Raw genomic sequence first — 23,818 nt, 5'->3', positions numbered from 1 at the left:
ATGAGCTGAAGTCTGACGTTGCCAACTTTCTTGTCCGCCCAACTCTGCAGTTGACGAGCCACATTCCTAAGCATGCTGTCCAGGCGTCGGAATGGGTCCGCCGTGTCATCAGTGCAGCGCCAACCTCGTGAAACTGCCTCCAGATAGCCCTCCAATTTTGGCCAGAAAGCTTCAAACCGAAATCTTGGCTTAGGCGAGAGTGCCGCGTTCGACTGTAATAATAGTGGGCTGTGGTCGAATCCTTCTGTGGATAGAGCCTGAGGAAGCAGAATGGAAATCGCTCCTCCCAGTCCACGGAGGTGAGCACCCGATCCAATTTAACCATTGTTGGATTCGTCCGTTCGTTGCTCCAAGTGTACAGCCGCCCATGCAGATGAATGTCCCGGAGTTCGAGTTCGTCCACCACTCCGCGAAATCTCGCTATGTTCCTCCGGTTAGCTCTGCCATTGTTTTTATCCGCCGAGTCGAGGATCAGATTGAAATCGCCCGCGACAACCCAAAGAGGCAAAGACCATCGCATTCATTCCGAATAGCCTGCAGTTACTCTAGGAATAGAACCTTCTCATCGTCCGCTTGTGGTCCATAGACAGACGTGAGCCACCAACCATCAGCGCCAACATCTGCATCAACATCCGTTGCCGTCGTTGTTACCTTCACCGCCACCGTGAACACACCGACATGGTGGTCCGCCAGCCTCCCGTTATCATTAGTTCGTCTGCGTGGTCATCACTGAGAATATCCACCGCCAGAGCATGAATCCTAATGAGAGTGAGCCACCAGTCATTAGCCAACCACCATGGCTGCTCGCGTTGATGATGGCCTAAGGTGAGAACAGCAGCAGCGGTCGCATGTCGGAGTGGCAAAAATTCAAACTTGACGGGCTGCTAGTCTGCTACGGCATGCATCCCAACTTCTTCCCAAGAGCCCATACATAATCCAGCCTGGTCCAACCAGGCCGTGTATTTCAGGCAGTAAAAGGCCCCCAAAAAAGATGTCCCCCTGGGCCCTGGCCTGCCTTAACCCTCAAAAAAGATGTGATGTCCTGATCAACGCGCGTCTATCGTTCTGCCAGAGAATCGACGGAGATTTGGTGTCTTAGTACAGTCCTAATGGGAAACCAACCTAGTTTCTATAGTCTAGAATATTGTATCAAGAAATCATCCTTCACAATGCAACTTTTTTTTATCTAGAGTCTAAACAAAAATCCAACCAATCATTCTCTCTTCTAGTATCAGATCCTCTGTGCATCATGTAAAGGAGCTCGAGTGATGGGTAGCAGCGGTGCAAGCGCAAAGGATCCGGCAATAAGTAAGAAGAAACTACTTGGGTCTCCCCAATGCAGATTCGCTAGTTTCTTGGCTTATTGGTGCGCGTGAGGACTTGGTTTCCTCTCTAAGAAATGGTTTCTCTCTCTCCATAATAAATCTATTGCCACATCAACAAATTGCTTAGTTGGCATGACAATCAAGAGGGATAGAAACTATCATCAATGTCCCATTGGGACTGCCCTTAGATATCCATCGCAATCGGCATTGAAATCCTCCTCGGCTACATGAGAACATCAAGTCTGACCAAGTCCTCTGATAAGCTCTCCGACCATATCCATAAAGACCATGGAGCGAGGAATTTATAACGGCAGGGCCCGCTCGACTACAATGATAGAAGCCCTCTGCACGCTCAGTCAGAAACTTCAGCGTGCGTTTCTGATCCTCTTGCAGTTGCTCTTTTTTTCCGAGCAAAATCCTCTTGCAATGGGAACTGCCCATAGCTCCGAGTCCGCAGTACAGTAGGAGCTTGCCGGGACGGGCCCCACCCATGCCTCATGCAAAGAGCTTCCAAAGAAAAAAAGAGCTCGCAATTTTTCTCCCCCATGTTATGTTGAATCTCTTGCATCAGATCTATTATGGTTCGTATCAGAGACGGAGCTTGAGGAAGATATTTGTCTCACCAAATGTTTGCATTCGACCCGGCTACTGAAGTACCAAGTTCAAGATCTGATCTGGCACGAATGTTTGAATTTTCTTAAATTTATTTGAGGAGTTAACAGCGCTATTGTTTTAGCGGTATAGGAGATGTGCCCATTTTCATCAGTCTCTGTGAAGTGCTCATGAAAATAGAGTGTGTATGTCATGTTGTTGAGTACTTGAGTGTATACGCATGTATATAAGTGTTTACATCTATACTTTGTTTTTTTTAAAAAAAGTTATCATGAACCAAATTAAAAGATAACCCAATTTAGTTAAAGCCGCAGAATTTGGTAGAGCAAGCTTGATGCTCTTGAGCCGCAAACAGTCCCTTCCAATGTAAGTCATTTAAGATATGGACACACTGCCGAATACGACGCTTTGACTTGCACTATTTAAAGCATATTCTTTTAAATAAAGAAAACTAAATATTATGGAAAGTATTTTTCATGATGAATCAGCCATATGTTGTCAATATATGTATATTTCTACGTATTGCTGGACCAAGTTAAAAGTTTAACCGATCCTAAGATGTCTACATTTATGGAGTGTCTGGATCAGTTATATTTGTTTTAAAAAATGAATTAAAAAATATGTAGCCTATCCAAACAGCTTGAATTATGGTGTATAATCCAACCACAGGATTCTTATAATGCCATTATATCTTTCCACCAAGCTATGTTGAAATTATAGACACAACCAACTCTAAACCCTATAACAATCCAAATTATTTTAACATATACTCCCTCCATTCCAAATTACTACTCGTTTTGACTTTTCTAGATAAGTAGCTTTTGGTATGCACCTAAATTATTATGAATAAATATATAGCAAAAGTTATATATGTAAAAAAAACCAAAACGAATAGTAATATGGGACAGAGGGAGTAGCTTCTATCCAAATTTTTATGGTAGACCCTTTGAATATGGGGAATATGCCCCCAACAGAAGCAAGCAGGCTACAGACCCAGTATTTCTTAGTACATTCTTAGCCATTTACTGCAAGATATTCAATGTTTTCCAACATTTTTTCTTATTAGTGGCTAAATTTTAGTGCTCCTTACTTCTTTAGTATTTCTTTCTCTTCTGAGCGGCGGCGACGGTTCTACCAAATTACGACCATAATTGCCAATAAACTTCACTCGCAAAAAAACAAAAAAAAACAATAAACTTATTGCCCACAATTACGATGTAAACTTAACTAAAAAACCTATAAATTATTGGACAATTGCAAACAAATTGCTGGGAAAGGTTGCTAACGTTTCAAAAACTAAGTTGCTAATCTTGTAGTGATTAAGCCTAAATCCTCCAAATTTTCTGGAGCAATATGATGACGTGCCGTATATGTGGAACCCAAAATTAGGAACGATAAGGTCCCATTTACAGTGTGTTTCTACTCCTTATGTCGAGGTTTCTTTCATGAAACCTGTTGCATAACTTGCTTATTGTTTTTCTTTCTCCCTTCCGGCATAAAAGGTTCCAAAGAAAAGGCTATGACAATTAGGTTGTTTTCAACACTGGCATCATGCCATCAAAGGCACGAGACTTGCTGTGCAACCCTCTTGATGGTGATTGTTTCTTCTGTACACACTCAGACAAGCAGGTAACAGAATGGAGCGTGCTTTTCAAAAATAGCTTGTGGTATTGTTCTTCCAGGCACATTCAGTCTCAGCAGATAATTAACATGATCGTTTCTTCTTCTTCTTTTTTAAAATAATCACAAACTATGTTACTATTTCTTTTTTAAAAAAAATAGCACAAACTATGTTGCTCTTTCTTTTTAAAAAATAGCCTAAGCATTCTTGCAAAAGCGTCCTAGCCATGCCGCGAAATCACTCTTCAGGCAGCTATCTGCCAATGCAATTTTACAGCATTCCATCATCACAAATCGCCATCATGCTGTTAAACGCATGAACAACCAGTGGTAAAGAGAAGATCTCTATGTTTAGGGCCTGTTTGTTTCCATCCTCCTAAAGTTTTAGCTCCTAAAATTTTTTAGGCAGTTTTTAGGCACCCTCCTAAAGTATGTTTGGTTCCACCTCCTAAAAGTGACTAAAGGCATTGAATGAAGTGGTAAAATGACCCTAGTGCCCTCCCACTACCTCCCACCATGCCCCTGGCGCCAAAACACGAAGGCCTTCTGGGCCCGGCGGAGGCGGTCGGAGACGGCGGGGACGGCGGCGCGGATCCGGCGGTCGACGCGGTCGGCGGCGGCGAGGGCGAGAGCGTGCGGAGGAGCGAGGTGAGGAGGGATGGGTGGACGTCACCGAGCCACAGGAAGGGGAGCTCGAGCGAGGAGCGCCAGTCCCCCGAGGTGACGACCCGCGCGGGGTCCTGGCGCGCGGCGGCGACGAGCGCGGACCAGTGCGCCTGGAAGTGGGCCTCAACGACCGCGGCAGCGGAGGAGAGCGGGTCATCCCAGGAGCCGGTCGAGGAGGAGAGCGCGCGGCGGAGCAGCGGGAGGAACGGCGAGCGGAGGGTGGCCAGCCAGGCGGCGAAGAAGTCCCGCATCGGTCGCCTGGCGCCCGGGGCCCCGCAGCCCAGCGGCGGGAGATGGGCGGCGGCGGCGGGCGGCGGGAGAGAGGGAGGGGAGGTGGGGTCTCGGTGCGGGTGGGTGCGGGGGGATGGGTGGCGGGAGCTGGGCGGCGGCGGCGGGCGGCGGGAGATGGGCGGCAGGAGCTGGCGGCAGGAGATGGGCGGCGGCGGCGGGCGGCGGGAGTCGGGCGGGAGAGAGGGAGGGTAGGCGGGTGGGTGCGGGATCTGACGTGCGGTGCGGGGGGTGCGGGGGTAGGGAGGGTCCAGAACCGATTTTAGTCGGTTTTAGGAGGGGGGTGAGGGCCTAAAAGATTTGGACCTCCTAAAAGATTTTAGTCACTTTTTAGGAGAAGTGTTTAGCACTTTAAGCAGTTTTTAGTCACTTTTTAGGAGGTAAGGTTTTAGGAGGGTAGAAACAAACAGAAACCCTTAGCTTTACAGTTCTCACAGCATCCATAAGAACACACGAGTTGAAAACAATTTGAAAAGTATGAAGAAAATAGCAGTGTGTGGACACGTGTGTGTCTCTATTCTAAAAGGAAAAGCAGCAGAAGGTCACGGTGATTCGTGATAAAAGATCAGAGATATATATCCGAAACAGCAGAGTTGAAGTCATGCAGCCAGCTCTTTTCCATGCTGCGAGAAAAATCAGAGAAAACCTTGTCAGGTCCAACTAGTTGTTGTGGTTTTGTATCACCTTGATGTAACTATCTAAGATTAATGAAATTTCCCTTATCGGAAAAACCTAGTTGTCGTGGTACCTGGCATTTCGCTACACCTTCAAGCAGCATCGTTTTTGACTTCACTGTCGGCACAAGGACTATCAGTCCAATATCAGCTGGTCACACTCCAACGACCGTGACTGTCTTGCAAATGGCTTCCTGCCGCCGGACCAATCTCTCGTTGCGTTCTGGTTCAGAAAAGTCTCTCCTCGCGCGGGTGCCATGAATGACAGGTCGCTCTACAGTATTTCATCCGGCCTTTTTCACTAAGCTTGCTTCTAACAGAAGTATGATTTTCTACATGCCTCATGCTCTACATACTGTCACCTAGAGCAATCTTTTCGTTCTGATGAAATTCCTCCTGTTTGGTAGCATTTTTTTTTAAAAAAATTCATAGCAAGAGATCCTTGCAGATCGGAACATGCCAATGATGGGCACTAATGTAGTTTTTTAGTCCCCACCTAATGTTGCCTATCCTCTTTACGTCCCTTGAATCACACCCCTCATCATCACTAACCTTCGGCCATCACCACCTTTAATCCCCATGGAAACAAAACTTTCCAGGCACCATCACACGAGAACAAGCACTGCTAGCGCAGTACGGCGCCACAGCACTGTCTGTCGCTGCATCCTCAGGCCTCAGGTCGGACTTGCCGTAGAACAAGGGTTACGCCCGCGCGCGTGCTGATGACTTTTCCTGTGCAGACAGCGAGAGCGCGACGCCACGACACGACGCGACGAGCCGGTTGGGCCGGCCGGCTGGCCGGGCGTGCCTGGACTAGCCGAGAGAGCTAGCGACCTAGTGCAGTGGTGCTCCACTGCTCCATGCCATCGGGGGAGCTTGGCTTCGCTTTCAAGTCAAGTCGTCGCCACCTCCCACCTCTCCCTGGCCCGGCCCCAACGACGGGTCTTGCCGATTTGGCCCCGTTTGGGTGCACATCCCATCATGAGGCGCATCATGCCCTTCGGTTGTGGTGCCGGTGGTTGTTCTGCGCTGCGCCCCCGAGCGAGCTTTTGCTGAGAACCGGGCGACCTAAAACCGCACCTCGCACCGCGACCTCGGCGTGGTTGGGGGTTGTTGTTGTTCGCGCATGGAGGCAGCAGCGGTCGGGTGCGGTGGGAGGAGGACGACGATGGGGCTCGTCGTCCTCGCCGTGGCCGTCGTGCTCGCGGCGTGCGTCCCCCGGGCGTGCCATGGCATGACGGACAGCCAGGACAGTGAGTAGCTATTTCACTTGCATGGCTCTCTCGGCCATGCTCGCTTGCTCTCGGATACTGCTTTCTCATGCGTAGCGAGTTTGCTCTGCTCTACTCTGGCTTTACTATTTCCTTGTCGATAATCAAGCAACAGCAATAGCAATTCTGTTGGTTCGAGTAAGAAATGGAATTGATCGGAGTTTGGTTGCAGCCTCTGTGCTCAGGGCGTTGATGGATCAGTGGCAGAACGCGCCGCCGACGTGGGGGCAGTCCGACGACCCCTGCGGCGATTCGCCATGGGAGGGAGTGACGTGCGCCAACGACAAAGTGATCTCCATGTAGGTGTACCAAGAACTCGAGAGCAAAAATTCCGTTGCACACTCACTCTACTGAGGCTCCTTGCCACTGCCCTCACCTCTTTCAGAAAATTGTCCACCATGGGCATCAAAGGAGTTCTAGCTGCTGACATAGGGCAACTCTCTGGCCTGCAATCCCTGTAAGTAGCACCACTCTGTTCGGCTAAATCTTTATGTTCTTGCAACTTCCAGTGGAGAATCATTGACAAATTATGTGCATGCAGGGACCTGTCATTCAACAAGGACCTCGGCGGCGTGCTCACTCCGACCATCGGAAACTTGAAGCAGCTCACCACCTTGTAAGTTCTTGACGTGTTCGGTGTTCTTCTCTTTCGTGTTAACCTCTGTCTTCTCCCTTCTGAGATGTTAATATGCACTGCTTGTCTCGCAGGATTCTGGCCGGTTGCAGTTTCCATGGCACCATCCCGGATGAGCTAGGGAGTCTGCCGAAGCTGTCCTACATGTAAGGATCACTTGTAGTAGGTGCAGGAGTCAGTTCAGATGATACTGTCCTTTTTATGCTTCTGAATTTCACTGTTTTCCGATGAAGCTTGACATCTCTCTCTTCCAGGGCATTGAACTCAAATCAGTTCTCTGGAAAAATACCGGCTTCGCTGGGCAATCTCTCCAACCTCTACTGGTTCGATATCGCTGACAATCAACTGAGCGGACCCCTGCCGATTTCGACAAGCGGTGGAATGGGCCTAGACAAGCTTTTTAAAACCAAACACTTGTAGGTCCAAATAATTTTGTTTACTGCTGTTCCCTCTCTCAGTCACCAGTCTGAAAAAGATGGAATATATCGCTAACCGAAGCACCCTTGTTTGTTCTTCTGAATGTTTGTTTGTAGTCACTTCAACAAGAACCAATTGTCTGGTCCAATCCCTGACGCTCTCTTCAGCCCGGAGATGACGCTGATCCATCTGTGAGCTCCTGAAACTCCTGCTTCAGGACGATTTTGCAGTTCGACGAAATTTACTGACACCTTAATATATTCGTGGCAGGCTCTTTGACGGAAATAAATTCACCGGGAGTATCCCAGACTCTCTTGGATATGTTAGTACACTTGAAGTTGTGTAAGTTCCCTTTCGCTAAAAGAAATGGTTCAGATAAACCTATGCATATGATTTTGTATCAATATATGAAATTGACAGGCATTCCTCTGCTCTGCATGTTGATCGAACAGACGCCTGGACAGAAACTCCCTCTCTGGTCCAGTTCCTTCAAATCTGAAGAACCTCACCAAAGTAAATGAGCTGTAAGTTGTTCATGAGTTGCACAATATCATATACTTTGTTCCAGTGAAGTTGTCTGCATGAGAAGACATATACACTCATACTAAACACAGTATTGGTATGTTTCAGCAACTTAGCAAACAACCAGCTCACTGGAACATTGCCAGATCTATCTGGGATGGATCTTCTCAATTACGTGTAAGCAATCAGAATCATGAAGATATATTATGCTATTTAAACCTACCACTGGTCAAGGAATCTGAAATTGTTTTGGTCTAATTACACCTCAGTGATCTGAGCAACAACACATTTGATCCTTCCCCGTGCCCAGCGTGGTTTTGGAGGCTGCCACAGCTCTCAGCTCTGTAAGTTTCTCCCTCAAACCTTGCAGATTCGCACAACATATGCCTAAACTGACATGATCTTGGGATGATCATCAAGGATCATACAGTCCGGGAGGCTCTACGGCCCCGTGTCTCCAAGGCTGTTCAGCGACCAGCAGTTGAATCAAGTGTAAGAGCTCACTCACCAACCTTCGGAATAAAATCAAACTCCAATGGAACTTAATGTATCTGTGAAATAAACTGACGAACTTGGAACGGGTTGGTTGGGACTTTGCTTTGCAGGATCCTCGACGACAACGCGCTCAACGGCACCCTGGACCTGGGCAGGAGCATCAGCGGCGAGCTGAGCCTCGTGAGCTTCAAGAACAATGAGTTCTCCTCCGTCACGGTGACCTCCAGCTACAATGGCACCCTCGCGTGAGTGCCCACCCTCCTACGCAACGCAGAAGCTTCTGGATCCTGTGGCTGATCCATTTGGGTTTCCAATTTCCATTCAGGCTGGCCGGGAACCCGGTGTGCGAGCACCTGCCCAACTACTGCAACGGGACGCAGAAAGGGCTGTCGGTGCCCTACTCGACGAGCCTGGTGAAGTGCTTCTCGGGGACGTGCCCGGCGGGGCAGAGCCTGAGCCCGCAGAGCTGCTCGTGCGCGTACCCGTACCAGGGGATCATGTACTTCCGGGCGCCCTTCTTCCACGACGTGACCAACGGCACGGCGTTCCAGGCGCTGGAGAGCATGCTGTGGACGAAGCTGGCCCTCACCCCGGGCTCCGTCTCCCTGCAGGACCCCTTCTTCAACAGCGACTCCTACATGGAGGTGCAGGTGAAGCTCTTCCCTTCCGGCAGCGGCGCCTACTTCAACCGCTCCGAGGTCATGCGCATCGGCTTCGACCTCAGCAACCAGACGTTCAAGCCGCCCAAGGAGTTCGGCCCCTACTACTTCATCGCCTCGCCGTACCCGTTCCCAGGTCAAGTTCAGCCGATCGTTCATGCTGTTTGCAGACTGATGGGATTAATTTTGTTACGACACACTGACACGGATTCCACATTGATCGCAGAGGGCGGCTCGTCGTCGAAGAGCAAGGGCGTGATCATCGGGATAGCGGTCGGCTGCGGCGTCCTGTTCGTGGCTCTCGCCGCGGCGGCCGTCTACGCGTTCGTGCAGAGGCGGCGAGTGCAGAAGGCCAAGGAGGAGCTCGGCGGCCCTTTCGGTACGTACTCGTTCCTTCTTGGCCATGTCCGTCTGGCAATGCCGCGCCCACACTGAGAATGAGCCGTGTCATCTCCTCTGCGGCAGCGTCGTGGGCTCGGAGCGAGGAGAGGGGCGGCGCGCCGCGGCTCAAGGGCGCGAGGTGGTTCTCCTACGAGGAGCTCAAGCGGAGCACCAACAACTTCGCCGAGGCGAACGAGCTCGGGTACGGGGGCTACGGCAAGGTGTACAGGGGCATGCTGCCGACGGGGCAGTTCATCGCCATCAAGAGGGCGCAGCAGGGGTCGATGCAGGGCGGGCACGAGTTCAAGACCGAGATCGAGCTGCTCTCCCGCGTGCACCACAAGAACCTCGTCGGCCTCGTCGGCTTCTGCTTCGAGCAGGGGGAGCAGATGCTCGTCTATGAGTTCATGTCCGGCGGCACGCTGCGCGACAGCCTCTCCGGCAAGAGCGGCCTGCACCTCGACTGGAAGAAGCGGCTCCGGGTGGCGCTGGGCGCGGCGCGCGGGCTGGCCTACCTCCACGAGCTCGCCGACCCGCCCATCATCCACCGGGACGTCAAGTCCAGCAACATCCTCATGGACGAGCACCTCACGGCCAAGGTCGCCGACTTCGGCCTCTCCAAGCTGGTCTCCGACAGCGAGAGGGGGCACGTCAGCACCCAAGTGAAAGGCACACTGGTACGCCGAGCCGACGACTCTTTCATCAGGCTCTGTCACTGCACCCGCTACTGCCAACGAGGACGACTCTGATCTTCCGGTGATCCTGACCTTGCACTGATTGCTTCACCTGCAGGGGTACCTGGACCCTGAGTACTACATGTCCCAGCAGCTGACCGAGAAGAGCGACGTGTACAGCTTCGGCGTCGTCATGCTCGAGCTCATCGTCGCGAAGCAGCCGATCGAGAAGGGCAAGTACATCGTCCGCGAGGCCAAGAGGATGTTCGACGCCTCCGACGCCGAGTTCTGCGGGCTCAAGGACATGATCGACGCCAGGATCATGAACACCAACCACCTCGCCGCGTTCAGCAAGTTCCTCCAGCTGGCACTCCGGTGCGTCGACGAGGTGGCCACGGCCCGGCCGTCCATGAGCGAGGTCGTCAAGGAGATCGAGGTGATGCTGCAGAGCGAGGGGCTCAGCAGCTCCTCCACGTCCGCCTCGACGTCCGCGACCGAATTCGACGTCACCAAGGGGGCTCCTCGCCATCCTTACAATGATCCTCTCCCAAAGAAGGACAAGGACGTGAGCACCGACTCGTTTGACTACAGTGGGGGGTATTCTTTCCAGTCCAGGGTCGAACCACAGTAGCTGATTTTTCTGGATTCGGGTTCTCTTGGCACGACCCTTTTTCTTCATCCCCCAGCAAGTGGCTTGACGAATATGTAGAGATACGGAGAATTTTTTCTATTGTACTTTAATACTTTTGGGGACTAGTGATTTTGTATGGTGTTGTTCTAATGTATGATTAGAAGAAACATCAAGAGCAAATCTATCTGTCTCTTAAGTGCTACTAACTGTTGGTTATGGAATAGAGCAGTAACAGAACAAAGATGACATCAAAAACATAACATAGGTGTGTTTGGTTCCTGGGTGACAGTTGGCCTCACCTCGCCAAGTTCGACAAGGTTAGCATTTGATAACTGACTAATTGGTAGTCTGCTTTGCTCAGCAATTTCCTCGCTCGTTCAGGAGGGCCGATTGACTCCTGCATGGCAATGTGGCCTTGATCTGGTTGCTCTCGCTACTTGAGGTTTGCTGCTCCAGAGCTTCAATACTGGGACAACCTAAATGGCGACTGAAAAGATTAAGCACCTCACCACCCAAATTGAGCTCGACCTATGAAATCAGACTCCTTTCCGCCCAAACTGAGCACCTCAACTCACCATCTGAGCCAACCCCTTTCCCTTGCCCTAATCAAACAGGGCTCCATCCAATGGAGTGCCTCAGTCTTGGCATTTTGGTAGGAGGGAGGAAACAGAGGACAGGTGAAGCAAACAATCCTAGGGAAACTTGCCTTGCTTTGGCGAGGGAGGCAATCTGGGCAAGGTAACTGGAGGTAACAGTTTCCAGTTTCCACACTTGCACCAAACAAGATACTAGCATTGGCAATTTCAGTGGCACAGACACTTAAAAAGATATCAGTAATTCAAAGCTATCGTGTTGAGTCTTCATCTTCATTGCCTATAAATTGTGACTTCCAGCTATCACAGTTGTACACGGCAATTTTTACTCAAATTTTATATAGAAATGTATACATTTGCTCAATGAGCAAAACCTCATCCATTTCATTCAACAAAAATGAATCAATGTTACAAGGGAATACAGACAAGGTTACAGAGGTGCAGTGGCTTTCTCTGTAAAATTAGCTGTCAAAATTTCCAATCATAGATCCTTCTTCACACCTACTGATCTAGAATGGGTGTCCAACATCCATTGCTTATAATTGGTGTACAAAGTTAAGATGACAAATTGTGAAAAGCTGACGAACACTATCAGCGCATCAAAGAGGAAGGGATACCTCTTGGGAGGCTCTATTTGCAGGTAGGTAATGTGAAGTAAAAGTGAGCATAAAAATGGCAAGCTAAGTACTACCTTTGCCCCGCATGAGATTTTAAATCTCTTTCCGTGGCTTCCACCAGGTGAGTAGTATATGAGAAAGAACAGGCCAAGAACAGCAATATACTGTAGAAGAAGCTGATCACGGCAGATAAGTGGGTACATTGAGAAAAGGGCAAAGTACACAAACCATCCGAACATCTGAGGTTCTTTTAGTGCTAGAAGACTTGCAGGTAAAAGAGGAAGCAAAATTGATTTCTCATGAACTGCAGATAGAAAACAAGTGGGGACATGAAATTAATTAGGCACTATATACTTACAACCAAAAAGATAACTTACCAATTTAACAGTAAAACATACCTTGGTATGAGAACAGGTAGAAAGAGAATGAGCTGTTCATCAAAGAATAAAGGAAGCCAAGATTACTTGGAGACTTGACTTGCTGAACAAATGAAGGCAAGAAAGCCAGTACGGTAGCAGAGAGACTCATAAGTTTCAGTGGTTTAATCGCAAACAATATCTTCCACTTGATAATAACCGAAGTGCTGCACCAGAAATTTGCAACATAATCCTCATATATACCTCTCTCAAATGGAGCTAATCGAGAGATCACCTGATAATACAGACGTCACAAGCTCAGTATCGACTGACAAGCAGTGTACTAGGTCTATACATATAAAAATATAAAACAAGTATCACGCAAAGGACATGACGTACAGCTTAACAAAAAAAATGTACAGATTTTATTGATGTAATTCAGCAATAGAACATGGTTTACTTTGAACACAAAGCAACTAGGAGGGTATGATTGGCCATCACCTGTAGGGCAGCTTCAAAAGAACGCAAAAATGGCCACCAGACAAGAGCAAAAGTTCCCAAGACCACAAAAGCAAGTTTCATGACTTCGACAATAGGATATTTTCGTTTGAGGCACTTGCCCAGAAGATGGCTGAAAAAAGCTGGTGCAAAGTACAGACTCATCTGCAGCATATCATCTTGTAAGATACATAGGAAGACAATGGGATATCATAACTTGAAAGTATGACCAACAAGTGTATTAACAGGGATAAATTAAGGTCTCATAACTGTTCACTGGGATCCAAGCATCCCAAGGCAAACAATAAAACTAACAATTTTACTGGTTTGTTTACACAATTTTTAGTTAGATTATAAGGTCTGCTTTGTATTTACAATGACAATTGAGAACCTCTCGGGCTAAGTAGACTACCGTTATGCAATGCCACCTTGTCCTAAAGGCGTGGGCTTGCAAACATAAAGTGTTCTCTAGAAAGTTGACCTTACATGCATGGTAAGTTGGTAACAGAGCTTATGAATGGTCGAATGAATATGATTCTCTAGACAGAGCCTGACCTGCTTGTGATTGATTGCAAGAGTGAAGAGAGCTGCAGCAATAAGTTCATTCCTTGACAAAACACCAGCAATTGCTCCAAGCGTAAGTCCAAGGCTGATGCAGTTATACTGAAATAAAACGCAGCTAGGTATCAATAAACGAACAATGGAAAACAGTCTACGCCACTGCCCACCTCAATCACACAGATCATTAGTACAACAACAACTCACCTGAAAATGGCCGTGATCGATCAATACCAAACAGGGGCTGATCAGGACCATGGCCAGCAGCCACAACCACCCTTCCCGCTTCTCCTCCCCGCTAGTACCAATTCCACCTTTGATGTACGCCCACACGAACCACAATGCTGCGGGAAAGAACACCAGAAGATCCGACGACAGCACCGTCCACCGCATCAGCAACTTCCTATTGTAACCAAAAGAACAGCAGGTGCTAACAACACAAGGTTCTGCACGCAAGAAGCAGCAAACAATCTACTGAAGCGGATGCGTACGATTCCGGGGACTCGTAGCCGCGGGAGGAGCGGAGCGCGACGGCGTCGGGCAGTGAGGCGTTGATGATTCGGCCGTGGAGGAGGCTCTGGTAGGCAGAGAGGGGCGGGTAGTCGAGGCCCCAGTAGGCAAGGTCGTTGTCGGAGGTGTTGCGGTACCAGTCGGAGGGCGGGAGGTGGAGGGTGAGCTCCATCCAGTGCCGCTGCGCCTCGTAGTCGCCGAACTTGGGCGCTGCGCCCTGGCCAGAGTAGGGGCCCATGGAGACGAGCACGCGGACGAGGAGGGCGGCGAGGGAGATGAGGAGGGCCGTGGGGACCGGCGGCGCTGGGGGGTGCCATGGGAGGCGGGCAGCAGCTGCGGGCGGATCTGGGGCGGACGCGCGGGGTTTCTTCGGCTTCGCCATTGGCAACCTTCTCTGGTCTCTGTGGATCTCGGAATTGGTTTGGTCCGGGTGTTTTTTTCTCCTTAGCTCTAGTTTGGCCGTCGAGTCGAACCATGTTGGCAAAACCATCTGCAAGTGAGACTTTGGAAGACTGCTTAAAAAGAAATTTAAACTTCAAATTCTTTTGAAAAAAAATTATATAGTCTACCTGTCTATAAATCTTAGGCTCTTCAATTGTATATATTGGTAGATATCGCGTTGAACAAGTAAAGAATATGAGAAGAAATTTGATATTGACCGATTTCTGAAAGATGATGGTAAAATGAATATTAGAGTAATTATGATAATATGGACATCAGAGACAATAGACAATTTTCTGAATAAAATAAAAAATATTAATATGTCTATCCATTGTTCCGGCGTGGAATGTTTATACCAATTACTAAATTGATATGACTATACCAATTATTCAAATGTGTAATGCCACTCTGGAAAATACTAGCATCTACGTATCACTCTTAGTGTTTAGTTGTTGTGGAATATATTTGCAATGTCAGAGAATCACCAGCTTTTCATATCACTACATACATAGAGATAATCATTGAGACTTGTACATTCAACTCGTAAAAGAATAGAGTGTGTTATCGGCTTACCGCATGCAAGAAAAGTGTAGTGTTTCGAAAAACGCAGTAGCATGCTGCCAATATAACTAAATAAAATTAACTAAGTTGACTTGCTTTTCTTAGCTAAGATGTCATCTATTTATAATCGGAGGTTGCGTGTATTTATGATATACTCATGTTGCTATTCAATTTCATTACTCAAAGTTATTTGTGCTTCAAGATTGGATAACTTCTATATTAAATTATTTAAAATTATTTTTTATGTCAAGTTTACTAGCTAAAATATTTTAGTTGAACTTTTGTTTTTTCTTTGGATAAATTATTTTCTATGTCAATTTAATTTGTGCATTGATTGTCTAAAATTCATAAAACCTTATGTTATAAAACTGACAAAAATGGATAATTGTATTTTTCATAGGCTATTCATGGAATATGCGAGATTTTACATGCCAACTTTTTGTTAACTTCGATTTTATTATAATGGTGGAAACATAAGTAGTCCTCTCTATTCATTTCATGTATTTCCAAATTGATTTCTTTGTATCGTGCATGCGCTATAATTTTTTTATAGGTTAATAAGATAGCTATCGTATATTTATTATATTGCTATAAATATTTGTAAGATACCATAAAAATGTTTGTTAAAACAAGAAAGTTTGCAAACAACTAAATTGCCTTTGCATATAGAGAAGCCAATTATAAGACGGAAACCATGGCTACCTTTACTTAGCGCAGGGATTTAAGTTTTTTTCAACTCCTCGGTACTCGTTCGTCATTCGTCGAAGAACAAGTATTTGGTACAAATATGGATTATTTTTTCCATATATAGCTGAATGTATCTTCACATAAGAGCAAGTACATTGCCACACGTCAGCAGTCTCATAGGTTGTCTCATGCAGTGCCACGTAGAATTTTTGATGACGTGGAGGAGAGAGAGCGAGGAGAGAGAAAGAGATTGTTGTTTCGCGAAACAATTGACTCATGAGCTAAATTGTAGGATTACGAGACAACTCAACAACCATTGTACGAGTTATTGTTGCTATGCAACTTATAATATTTTTCTTTTTCATATACACAAATTAAGGAATTATATAGTTTTATCAAATAATTTATAAAACAATCTATTATATGGATTGACTGTTAAGTCGTCTTGAGATGACGATACCCTGTACATCTACGGCGAGACTACATGGCCTATAAAAAAAACTCCACCCCACCATGGTCCTGGCTGGGCTGGGTGCGCCTCCCCTTGAGCCGAGCAACTGGTGGGCGTCGTCGTCCTCTTTGCGCACCAGGTTCTCGCCTCCCCCCACTCCCCGCAGCTTCTCTCTCCTCCCCCACCGCGATCGACGGCAAAAGGCGATCGCCCCCCACCCAGATTTTTCCCCCATCCCACGCGCCCCTCTCCTCCCCCAACGGAAAGCCAGCCGGCCCTAGCATCGCGCCGCCGATCGCGCCGCGGCCTGCCGGGCTCCGCGCCTCCTCCCCAGGTACGCGCCGCACGAGCCCTATCCCCAACCCCTCCGATTCGCTCGTCTCTCCCCGTCCAGTCCAGTGCAGCCTGCGCCGTCTCGATCGCCCGACGCAGCCAAGCCCGTGTCCGGCGCGATCGGGCTCGCCGGCGCGATTCCGACCGGATTCGCGGGACTCCGGCCGGCCGGATGGAACATGACTGGAGGCCGGAGGGGTTACTTAGGGTTTTTGATCGCGATAGGGGACGCGGGGCTTAAGCTCCGTGCGTGCGAGTTTGGTGGGGAGCAGCTTTGGTGCACGTGCTCGTGGATTGTGATAGTGTGAATGCGTGATTGCCGTACAGAAAACGATGTGAGTAAGACCTGGTGGGGTAGGATTACGCTGGGGGGCGTCATTTCAGCGCAATTATTAGGTAGGCACTGTGATAGCTGCTGCAATCATCCGCCATATCGTGTCCTACCCCCTTGGAACAACTTGCTTGCCCCCAAGGATTTAGTCTTAATCCAGCAATCATGCCCTTGTAGAGCTCAAGATGTGCTAGTCCTGTGAAGTGATTGCACATGCATATTGGAATTTCATTCCTTGCTCTGTATTACTAATGTCTTACAGATTGTCTGTACATAATACTATAATAGTATTAAATAACATCCTTCTCCTTAATTTGGGATTGTGAGGATAAGAATTGGATGGAAAAAAAAGTTATGTTATTGCCTTCTTTGCCTTGTTAGTAGGAAGAGAGTTGGGTTTGGTGCGACAACGTCAGTACACCATTATGGCATCATGATCACAGTAGGATTGTGCATGTGGGTGTGCCATGTGAAAAAAGATGATAGTTTCTAGCTTTGAAGAAAGTATTGAAATGCTGTTGAATCTGCATTGATCAAATTATGCCTTGCATGTGACCAATCACCAATGCCATGGTTTTCTACTTTTCTCAATTCCATTCCATTCGATTTTATGGTATTCTACCATTTACATCAGAGTGGGCAATTTTCATATTTTATTTTGTTTAAAGAAAAACTGAAAAGGAGAGCTGAAGGAGTGATCTATTGTATATTGCTGACTACCCATGTGAAAGAGCTTGCAACTTTGTGACTGTTGCTAATTCAATTCATAATTGTACCGTTTCTTGTTATCTGGATATTTGACCCACATGTCACTACTCACTAGTTCAATTGCGGATTATAAGGGCCTGTTTGGTAGAGCTCCATCTAATTCTGATTCTCTATGGGAGTTGATTCTCTGAGAGAAGTGATTATGTGGCTGAAAGTGATTCTCTTTGATTCTCTAGCATAAACACTTAAAATCAGGATAGAGAATTACTTCACAGAATCAGGGGAAGCTACTTTTTTCAGCTCCCAGCCTCGTAGTTCATTTCAGAGAATCACTTCACGGAATCAGCAGAGAATCACTTCTCTCTGAAAAACTGTTTGGCAGAGCTCCTGCTGGATTCAGCTAGAGAATCAGCTCTGGGAGCTCTGCCAAACGCACCCTAAGCTATGTTTGTTGCTATTACCTTATTTTCACATGACCTCTCACTATTTTACCCTTATTTAATTTAACTTCTCTTTTTTTCTGCCTGCAGAGTAATGGACTAATGCTTTTAGTGAGGTGAAAGTTACCAAAAGCAGCTTATGGGAAAGAAACAAAGTTTGTGCACTGTTCTAAATGAGGAATTTTAATCTAAGGCAGTCTCAGAACAGCAGAGTTTTGGGAGCAATGTCATCCTCTTTACCTATTTTGCCAAATTCTTTGAAAGAGAGCTTCCCAAGGCCTTGTACCCCCCAGCACATTCCAATGTCAAGGCAGTTGCCTGATGATTCTATGCCCTTGCATAATGGCACACCTCAATCTGATACTTTGCAACCCAGAACTGGTGTTATCGGAGCATCATATTCAGGCTACTCTGCTAATCCACTTGATTCTGTTTCTAACCATGAGGCGCAGTCTATGGTTTCTCCCTTTATTTGTCAGCCATCCAATGTTGACGTTTTCCAGTCTCTATCTGATAATACCCCAGGAGCCCATGCTGAAGCAACCTGGTTCCCATCTTCTATGGATGTTTTACCAGTTTACACAGATAATATTGCTGCTTCTGATAATCAGATCCAGAGTGGCAGTTCTGCTATGACATCTGACGAGGTTGCTAAACAAAATGATTGGTGGGCAGAGATAATGAATGATGATTGGAAAGATATTTTAGATGCAACTGCTACTGATTCCCAGTCAAAGGTACGCAAATTTCAATACCATAATGAGTGAAGTTGTAGCTCCATCTTCTGTTCTGGTAGTTTAGAAATACTCTATCTTTACTATAACATATTAAGTCCTTCTGGCAGCAAATGTCTGTGTGAATGTATTATGTATTTTAATGATTGTTTTCACATTGTAGATACTGCTGTGACATGCATCAGTTAATGGGGGTTCCCTTGCCCTTTCCTTATGAGAAGTTGAGAACTTAAGGTTGTGCTAGTAATTAGGTCTAACTCTTCAGTTTATAATTGTTATGGTATCTTGTTGAAGTGATGGTAAAGAGAACAGAATGATTCCCTGTATCTTGTTTTGTATAGTGCTATACATGTTAGATTGACTACTTGAGCTACCATGTTAGAATCTTTACAGATTAACCACTTGTGTAACCATTTTAGAACCGTAAGGACTGTTTGTGTTATTAATGCTAAATGTACTGCTGGAAGTTCAAATTGATGTTGTTGCATCTCCTCTTTGGTACAAAATAGACTTTCATGGTCCAGGTTCTTTTAAGATGGTTGTAGACCCATATATGTGACACTTGTCCTAATGACTTATGTTTCTTTCATCGTTATTTTTCCTTATTTTATAGGCCATGATGCAACCTTCCAACTCAATTGCATCACTGCTTGCAGTGAACCAGTCAGCTTCATCTCATAGTGGGGAGATTTGTCCTGTTGCTAGTCCTCCCAATAGCAGTAATGCTTCTGCAGCTAAACAACGGATGAGATGGACCCCAGAACTTCATGAATGTTTTGTAGATGCTGTAAATCAGCTTGGCGGTAGCGAAAGTATGTCTGTTCCGCTGCCAAATTCCCTCAAATGATTAAGTTATAAGCCCTATATTACATCATTTAGTGCATGTGTTTATTTATCTTGTCTTATGCCTATTCAGAAGCTACTCCTAAGGGTGTGCTCAAGCTTATGAAAGTTGATGGTTTGACAATATATCATGTCAAAAGTCATCTGCAGGTTTGCTATTTAGCTTTATCAGTAGTATCCTTGCCCAAAGGAAACATTCTCACTTTTTTTTAACTCTAACTGCTTTGTGTTGCAGAAGTACCGCACGGCCCGCTATAAACCTGACCTGTCTGAAGGTTTATCTCACTTGGACTCTTCCCAATTGCCTTTGTGTTGTTGAGTACATTCACACGACGCATGGTGATGTCTTAGGGGCTGTGAAACATTCATCTTTTTTGTGGCATGATAACCATGTCGTGAGGAACTATGTTGCAAATAGCAGGCATACATGTAACTGTATTAAAATCAGTGTGAATTATTATCATTAATGTAACATTTCCATAACTCGTTATGCAGGTACATCTGAAAAAAGGACCACCACTGAAGAGCTGTCCCTGGACCTGAAAACGTCAGTGAATAACGATACTAACGCTATATCCCCTTGTTTTCACTGTATGGTGCACTATTTGTCTCCTTTGGTGTTAACTGGTATTATGTTACTGTGATTCAACATGCATCAAAGCTGAGATCAGGAGTTTATTCACAATTGGGACCATAGTTTGTCGTGTTGACTAACAATCACAATTGCCTTAGAAAAAGATTTTGTCTATATGTTTGGGATTCACTTATAGGCATTTTTTACTGTGGAATCTAAAGGATTGTCACTAAGTAAAGAAGCACTGAAATATGGAATATAAAAGATTGTTCTATGTACATTAACAGATAGCAGAGTATTAAAAAGTATCCTTTGCCAATAGCACTGTTTAGATCAACTGGCCAATTTATACATGTGTAATTGGACAATTGTTATTTGTGGAATTTGCTTTTGCCCTTTGTCCATAATGATAATTAAGTGTGTCTGGGCATTCAAGTTTTACTGCCACCAGAATGGATCCATAACATTTGCATCCATTAATTTGCGTACTGTCCCATGCAGTAAAGGACTCTGAGGGCTAGAATTGCCTACGAGCTGTTTCAAATCTATTCTGGAAACCTTGCTTATGTGTGTACCCAAAAGAAATACTCTCTCAGTCCAAATTATAGGTCTTTTGCTTTTGTATGTACATAGTTTTTACTATGTACCTAGACATAGCGTACATCTACATTCATAGCAAAATCTCTACTTAAGAAAAGCCAAAACGACCTACAATTTGGGATGGATAGAGTACTATTACAATCATGATCTGTCATACCTAACAATCGATAAGAAAAAGGGTTGTTAATACTCAAGAGTGTAGATCATACTCTAAATATACTGCCAACTCCTTGTGCTGGAATTGTCATTATGCATATTGAGTCCATTGTGCGTTCACTTCTTTTGAAGCATAAATTCTAATTTTGAGGTTTTACTATATGAGAGTGCATCATCTTTCTTTGTGGATCACTTCATGATTAATATTCTTGCATGATGCTGGTTTTCTTATATAGGAGCATGGATCTTACTGAAGCGCTGCGCCTTCAGATGGAAGTCCAGAAGCGTCTTCATGAACAGCTTGAGGTACTCGTTATAAATATAGTCGACCATTGGTTTTACGCCAAATGCTGCCCTTGAAAGCATGGCATGCCACACTTTTTACACTCTTGGAGTTTAAAAAAAATTGGAACATGCATGTGCTCTTTGTTGCATACTGGGAGTTGCAGCTGTAACTGCATGGGATTATTCGAGCCCCCATACTTGCTTTGCTGTTAACATGATGGAGTATGTGCTCAACATTAATGTGAATGAAATTCACTAAATCCTAACACCACATATTCCTGTTGCAGATTCAGAGAAAATTGCAGTTGCGGATTGAAGAACAAGGAAAGTATTTGCAGATGATGTTTGAAAAGCAGTGTAAATCCACCACGGAGGTGGTCCAGGATCCATCCTCAGGTGATACATCAGCAAATCCATCATCTGATCCGAGCCACTCTGCAAACAAGGATAGTAGTGCAGCCATGGACCGAAACAGAATAGGAGACAGGCCTGGAACTGCTGAACTGGGAGAACGGTCGACCAAATTAGGTGTCAAACAGAAAATTTCTGAAATCGACTCTGATCCCGAAGCAGCTGCAGATGGTGGACCTAAGATCTCCCTAGAGAAGCGTCGCAAACTGCAAGATAGTTAAGACATCAGCTGCAGTATTCAGATTATAGCTGTTCAACACTCTTGCTTGGTCAAAATTGGTACCGTCCGTGTGTTGGATATTACTAATGATGCGTAAGTCTATTGAGTTGGACCATCCTTAGCTATGGAACCTAGGCAAGGAGAAAAATGTGAACCTTCTGGTAGCCGTGTGTATAGCATTAGCAATAAGAGTTATCCCCGAAATTATGGGGGACAAAAGGATCTGGCGATGTTATCTTTCGGCATGCATGTTTCCTGTTTCTTTTGTTTTTGTTTGGGTGGGTTGTGAGAGGTTTTATTTGGTCGGCGGTGAGGTGGTCACCGAGGTAGAACACGAACTAATCGTGTTTTGCCCTAGCGGCATAGGAACCAAATATTAAAATGCACGAACGTTGTTCGATGTTGCAAACTCAAATTTATTCTGGGAGCAGAAATAGGTAAGCGTTGAAATGTTGTGCTATGTAGAAGTCAATTGGCCATGGGGAATACATTAGTCCTTTGCGGAGCATTTGTAGGATTATGGGCTCGGCCCAATGCACGACCTCGGTGGTATGGGTCGTGTGTTACACTTCCTCGCCGATCACAAAAGAGTTTATTTTTCCAAAAAAAAACCCAAAAGAGTTTCTTTATCCACAAGCAACATTCATTATATGTTGGGTCTGCTACTATCAGCTCATCTTGTACCCATTTTCCCTAAAGAACTTGTGTAGTTTGACAGTCAGAATTGGCCTCATTTAATTTGATATTAGGAATACCTATATCCCACCGGCGGATGATTAGAAAGACAAGTGAGAACAACTCTTTGAGTCTAACTCAAAGGGTGCTCTGAGGGGAGATAAAAAGATTCCTAGGACACTTCACGCTGAGGAGGAGGGTGCTCCCGAGCAACCCCTTAGCTAGGATGCTACACTTTGCACCAAGTGCTACAAATTAGTGGGTGGTGGGGTATGAAAGTCAGTGAGAGAAAGGAGAAAGATGAAAGTTATTTGAGGAATTTTTTATTATCTATGGGATCCACATTTTAGATAGGATTGTGTGGCTCTACATTTAAGAGGAACCAAAAGTTTTGCAACTGTACCACGTGTCATTCCCTAGCACCACCCCTGGATTATATGCTGCGGCTGCTGTTAGGCTAATCCCAGTGGGAGTTTCATAGAGGTTTCATGCACATTAAATACGGTGACACATCAGCATATGTGATGACATGGCATGGTAGTTATGAAGTGAGAGAGGGAAGGAGTTTCATCAGGATGAAACTGTGTATACACTGTTTCCAAGAATATGAAACCTATTGAAACTTGCATTGGGGGCTATAGAGTTTCATTTCATCTAACCATAGCCAATCACATGCCTCACAATTAAATGTTATGGGCATCCTATGAAATCGTGAGATAAAACTGTGCACTGGGACTCCCTGTTTTATTCATGAGAATACACCTCATGGGATGATGTGGCATCCTTGGAAATAGTGCAATGAAACCTTGCACTGGGACTAGCCTTAGCATCAACAAGATGTATTCTCTCGCTGCAAACAGCTCGAGAGATCTCTTATCAGCACTCCTAATGCCTTATCAGTCAAACAAAATGAATGGATTCCTTTTTCATTGGAATCCACATGTAGCGGGGATAGCATCAGCACAACATCGCCTTCAATAATTCCACCATGCATTGACACATTACCACTGGAGTCTAACTGGCTTTGACTAGATCGATTTGCATTGGAGAGGCGCAAACAAGTTGACTTAAGCAAGATTATCCGATTCACACATCATCTTCTCATTAGGGTTGTGGCTAATGTGACTCTAAAACAAGGTAATGCAATCACCAAATAAAGGGGGGGCATAAAGCTTGAGTCCAACAAATAAGCATGAATAAGTAAGTTAGACTTTATGTTGTTCCTAATAAGACACTCTAGAATTGTAGCAAAGGTGTTTCCTATATTGCATCCATAAATGTTCAAGTTTGGATCTGTTACTTACCTTTCCTCAAACTCAAATTAAAGGGAACCTAGCTCTCGCTAGCTTATTTCAGTTCATGACCAA

The 23,818-nt window shown here is 45.7% G+C and overlaps 3 protein-coding genes and 1 pseudogene across 4 annotated transcripts; 2 read left to right on the top strand and 2 right to left on the bottom strand.

Moving 5' to 3' along the window:
• Positions 1 to 4,061: 4,061 nt before the first annotated feature.
• LOC117835725 (protein INAPERTURATE POLLEN 1 homolog) lies at positions 4,062 to 5,747 on the bottom strand (annotated as a pseudogene).
• Positions 5,748 to 6,121: 374 nt separating this feature from the next.
• LOC117838500 (leucine-rich repeat receptor protein kinase HPCA1) lies at positions 6,122 to 11,071 on the top strand. Its single transcript, XM_034718546.2, has 17 exons — positions 6,122 to 6,438; positions 6,629 to 6,755; positions 6,842 to 6,913; positions 6,998 to 7,072; positions 7,165 to 7,236; positions 7,345 to 7,506; positions 7,624 to 7,698; positions 7,778 to 7,849; positions 7,960 to 8,031; positions 8,138 to 8,206; positions 8,299 to 8,373; positions 8,450 to 8,521; positions 8,635 to 8,769; positions 8,850 to 9,319; positions 9,410 to 9,562; positions 9,649 to 10,241; positions 10,357 to 11,071. Exons 1-17 carry the CDS (start codon positions 6,312 to 6,314, stop codon positions 10,867 to 10,869), a joined length of 2,934 nt encoding a protein of 977 aa, XP_034574437.1. The 5' UTR covers positions 6,122 to 6,311; the 3' UTR covers positions 10,870 to 11,071.
• A 755-nt stretch (positions 11,072 to 11,826) lies between these two features.
• Positions 11,827 to 14,452, bottom strand: LOC117838501 (probable dolichyl pyrophosphate Man9GlcNAc2 alpha-1,3-glucosyltransferase). The gene is made up of 6 exons (XM_034718547.2): positions 13,983 to 14,452; positions 13,699 to 13,894; positions 13,489 to 13,596; positions 12,937 to 13,098; positions 12,478 to 12,730; positions 11,827 to 12,383 (listed from the first exon to the last, which is right to left on the bottom strand). Exons 1-6 carry the CDS (start codon positions 14,381 to 14,383, stop codon positions 11,944 to 11,946), a joined length of 1,560 nt encoding a protein of 519 aa, XP_034574438.1. The 5' UTR covers positions 14,384 to 14,452; the 3' UTR covers positions 11,827 to 11,943.
• A 1,717-nt stretch (positions 14,453 to 16,169) lies between these two features.
• LOC117838783 (protein PHOSPHATE STARVATION RESPONSE 1) lies at positions 16,170 to 22,025 on the top strand. 2 transcript variants are annotated; one of them, XM_034718942.2, is made up of 8 exons: positions 16,170 to 16,280; positions 18,044 to 18,690; positions 19,301 to 19,499; positions 19,604 to 19,680; positions 19,766 to 19,805; positions 20,026 to 20,077; positions 21,097 to 21,166; positions 21,433 to 22,025. In XM_034718942.2, the coding sequence occupies exons 2-8, from the start codon at positions 18,127 to 18,129 to the stop codon at positions 21,775 to 21,777; spliced, it is 1,347 nt and encodes a 448-aa protein (XP_034574833.1). In that variant the 5' UTR covers positions 16,170 to 16,280; positions 18,044 to 18,126; the 3' UTR covers positions 21,778 to 22,025. The 2 variants fall into 2 exon arrangements, with proteins under 2 accessions (XP_034574833.1, XP_034574832.1); XM_034718941.2 differs by lacking the exon at positions 16,170 to 16,280 and adding an exon at positions 16,305 to 16,475.
• The last annotated feature ends 1,793 nt before the right edge of the window (positions 22,026 to 23,818 follow it).

Source organism: Setaria viridis, chromosome 9 (genome assembly GCF_005286985.2).
Source record: "Setaria viridis chromosome 9, Setaria_viridis_v4.0, whole genome shotgun sequence".
In the NCBI taxonomy this organism is placed as follows: Eukaryota; Viridiplantae; Streptophyta; class Magnoliopsida; order Poales; family Poaceae; genus Setaria; species Setaria viridis.
Note: the sequence above shows the minus strand (reverse complement) of the source record. Positions and strands in the feature narration are given on the sequence as shown.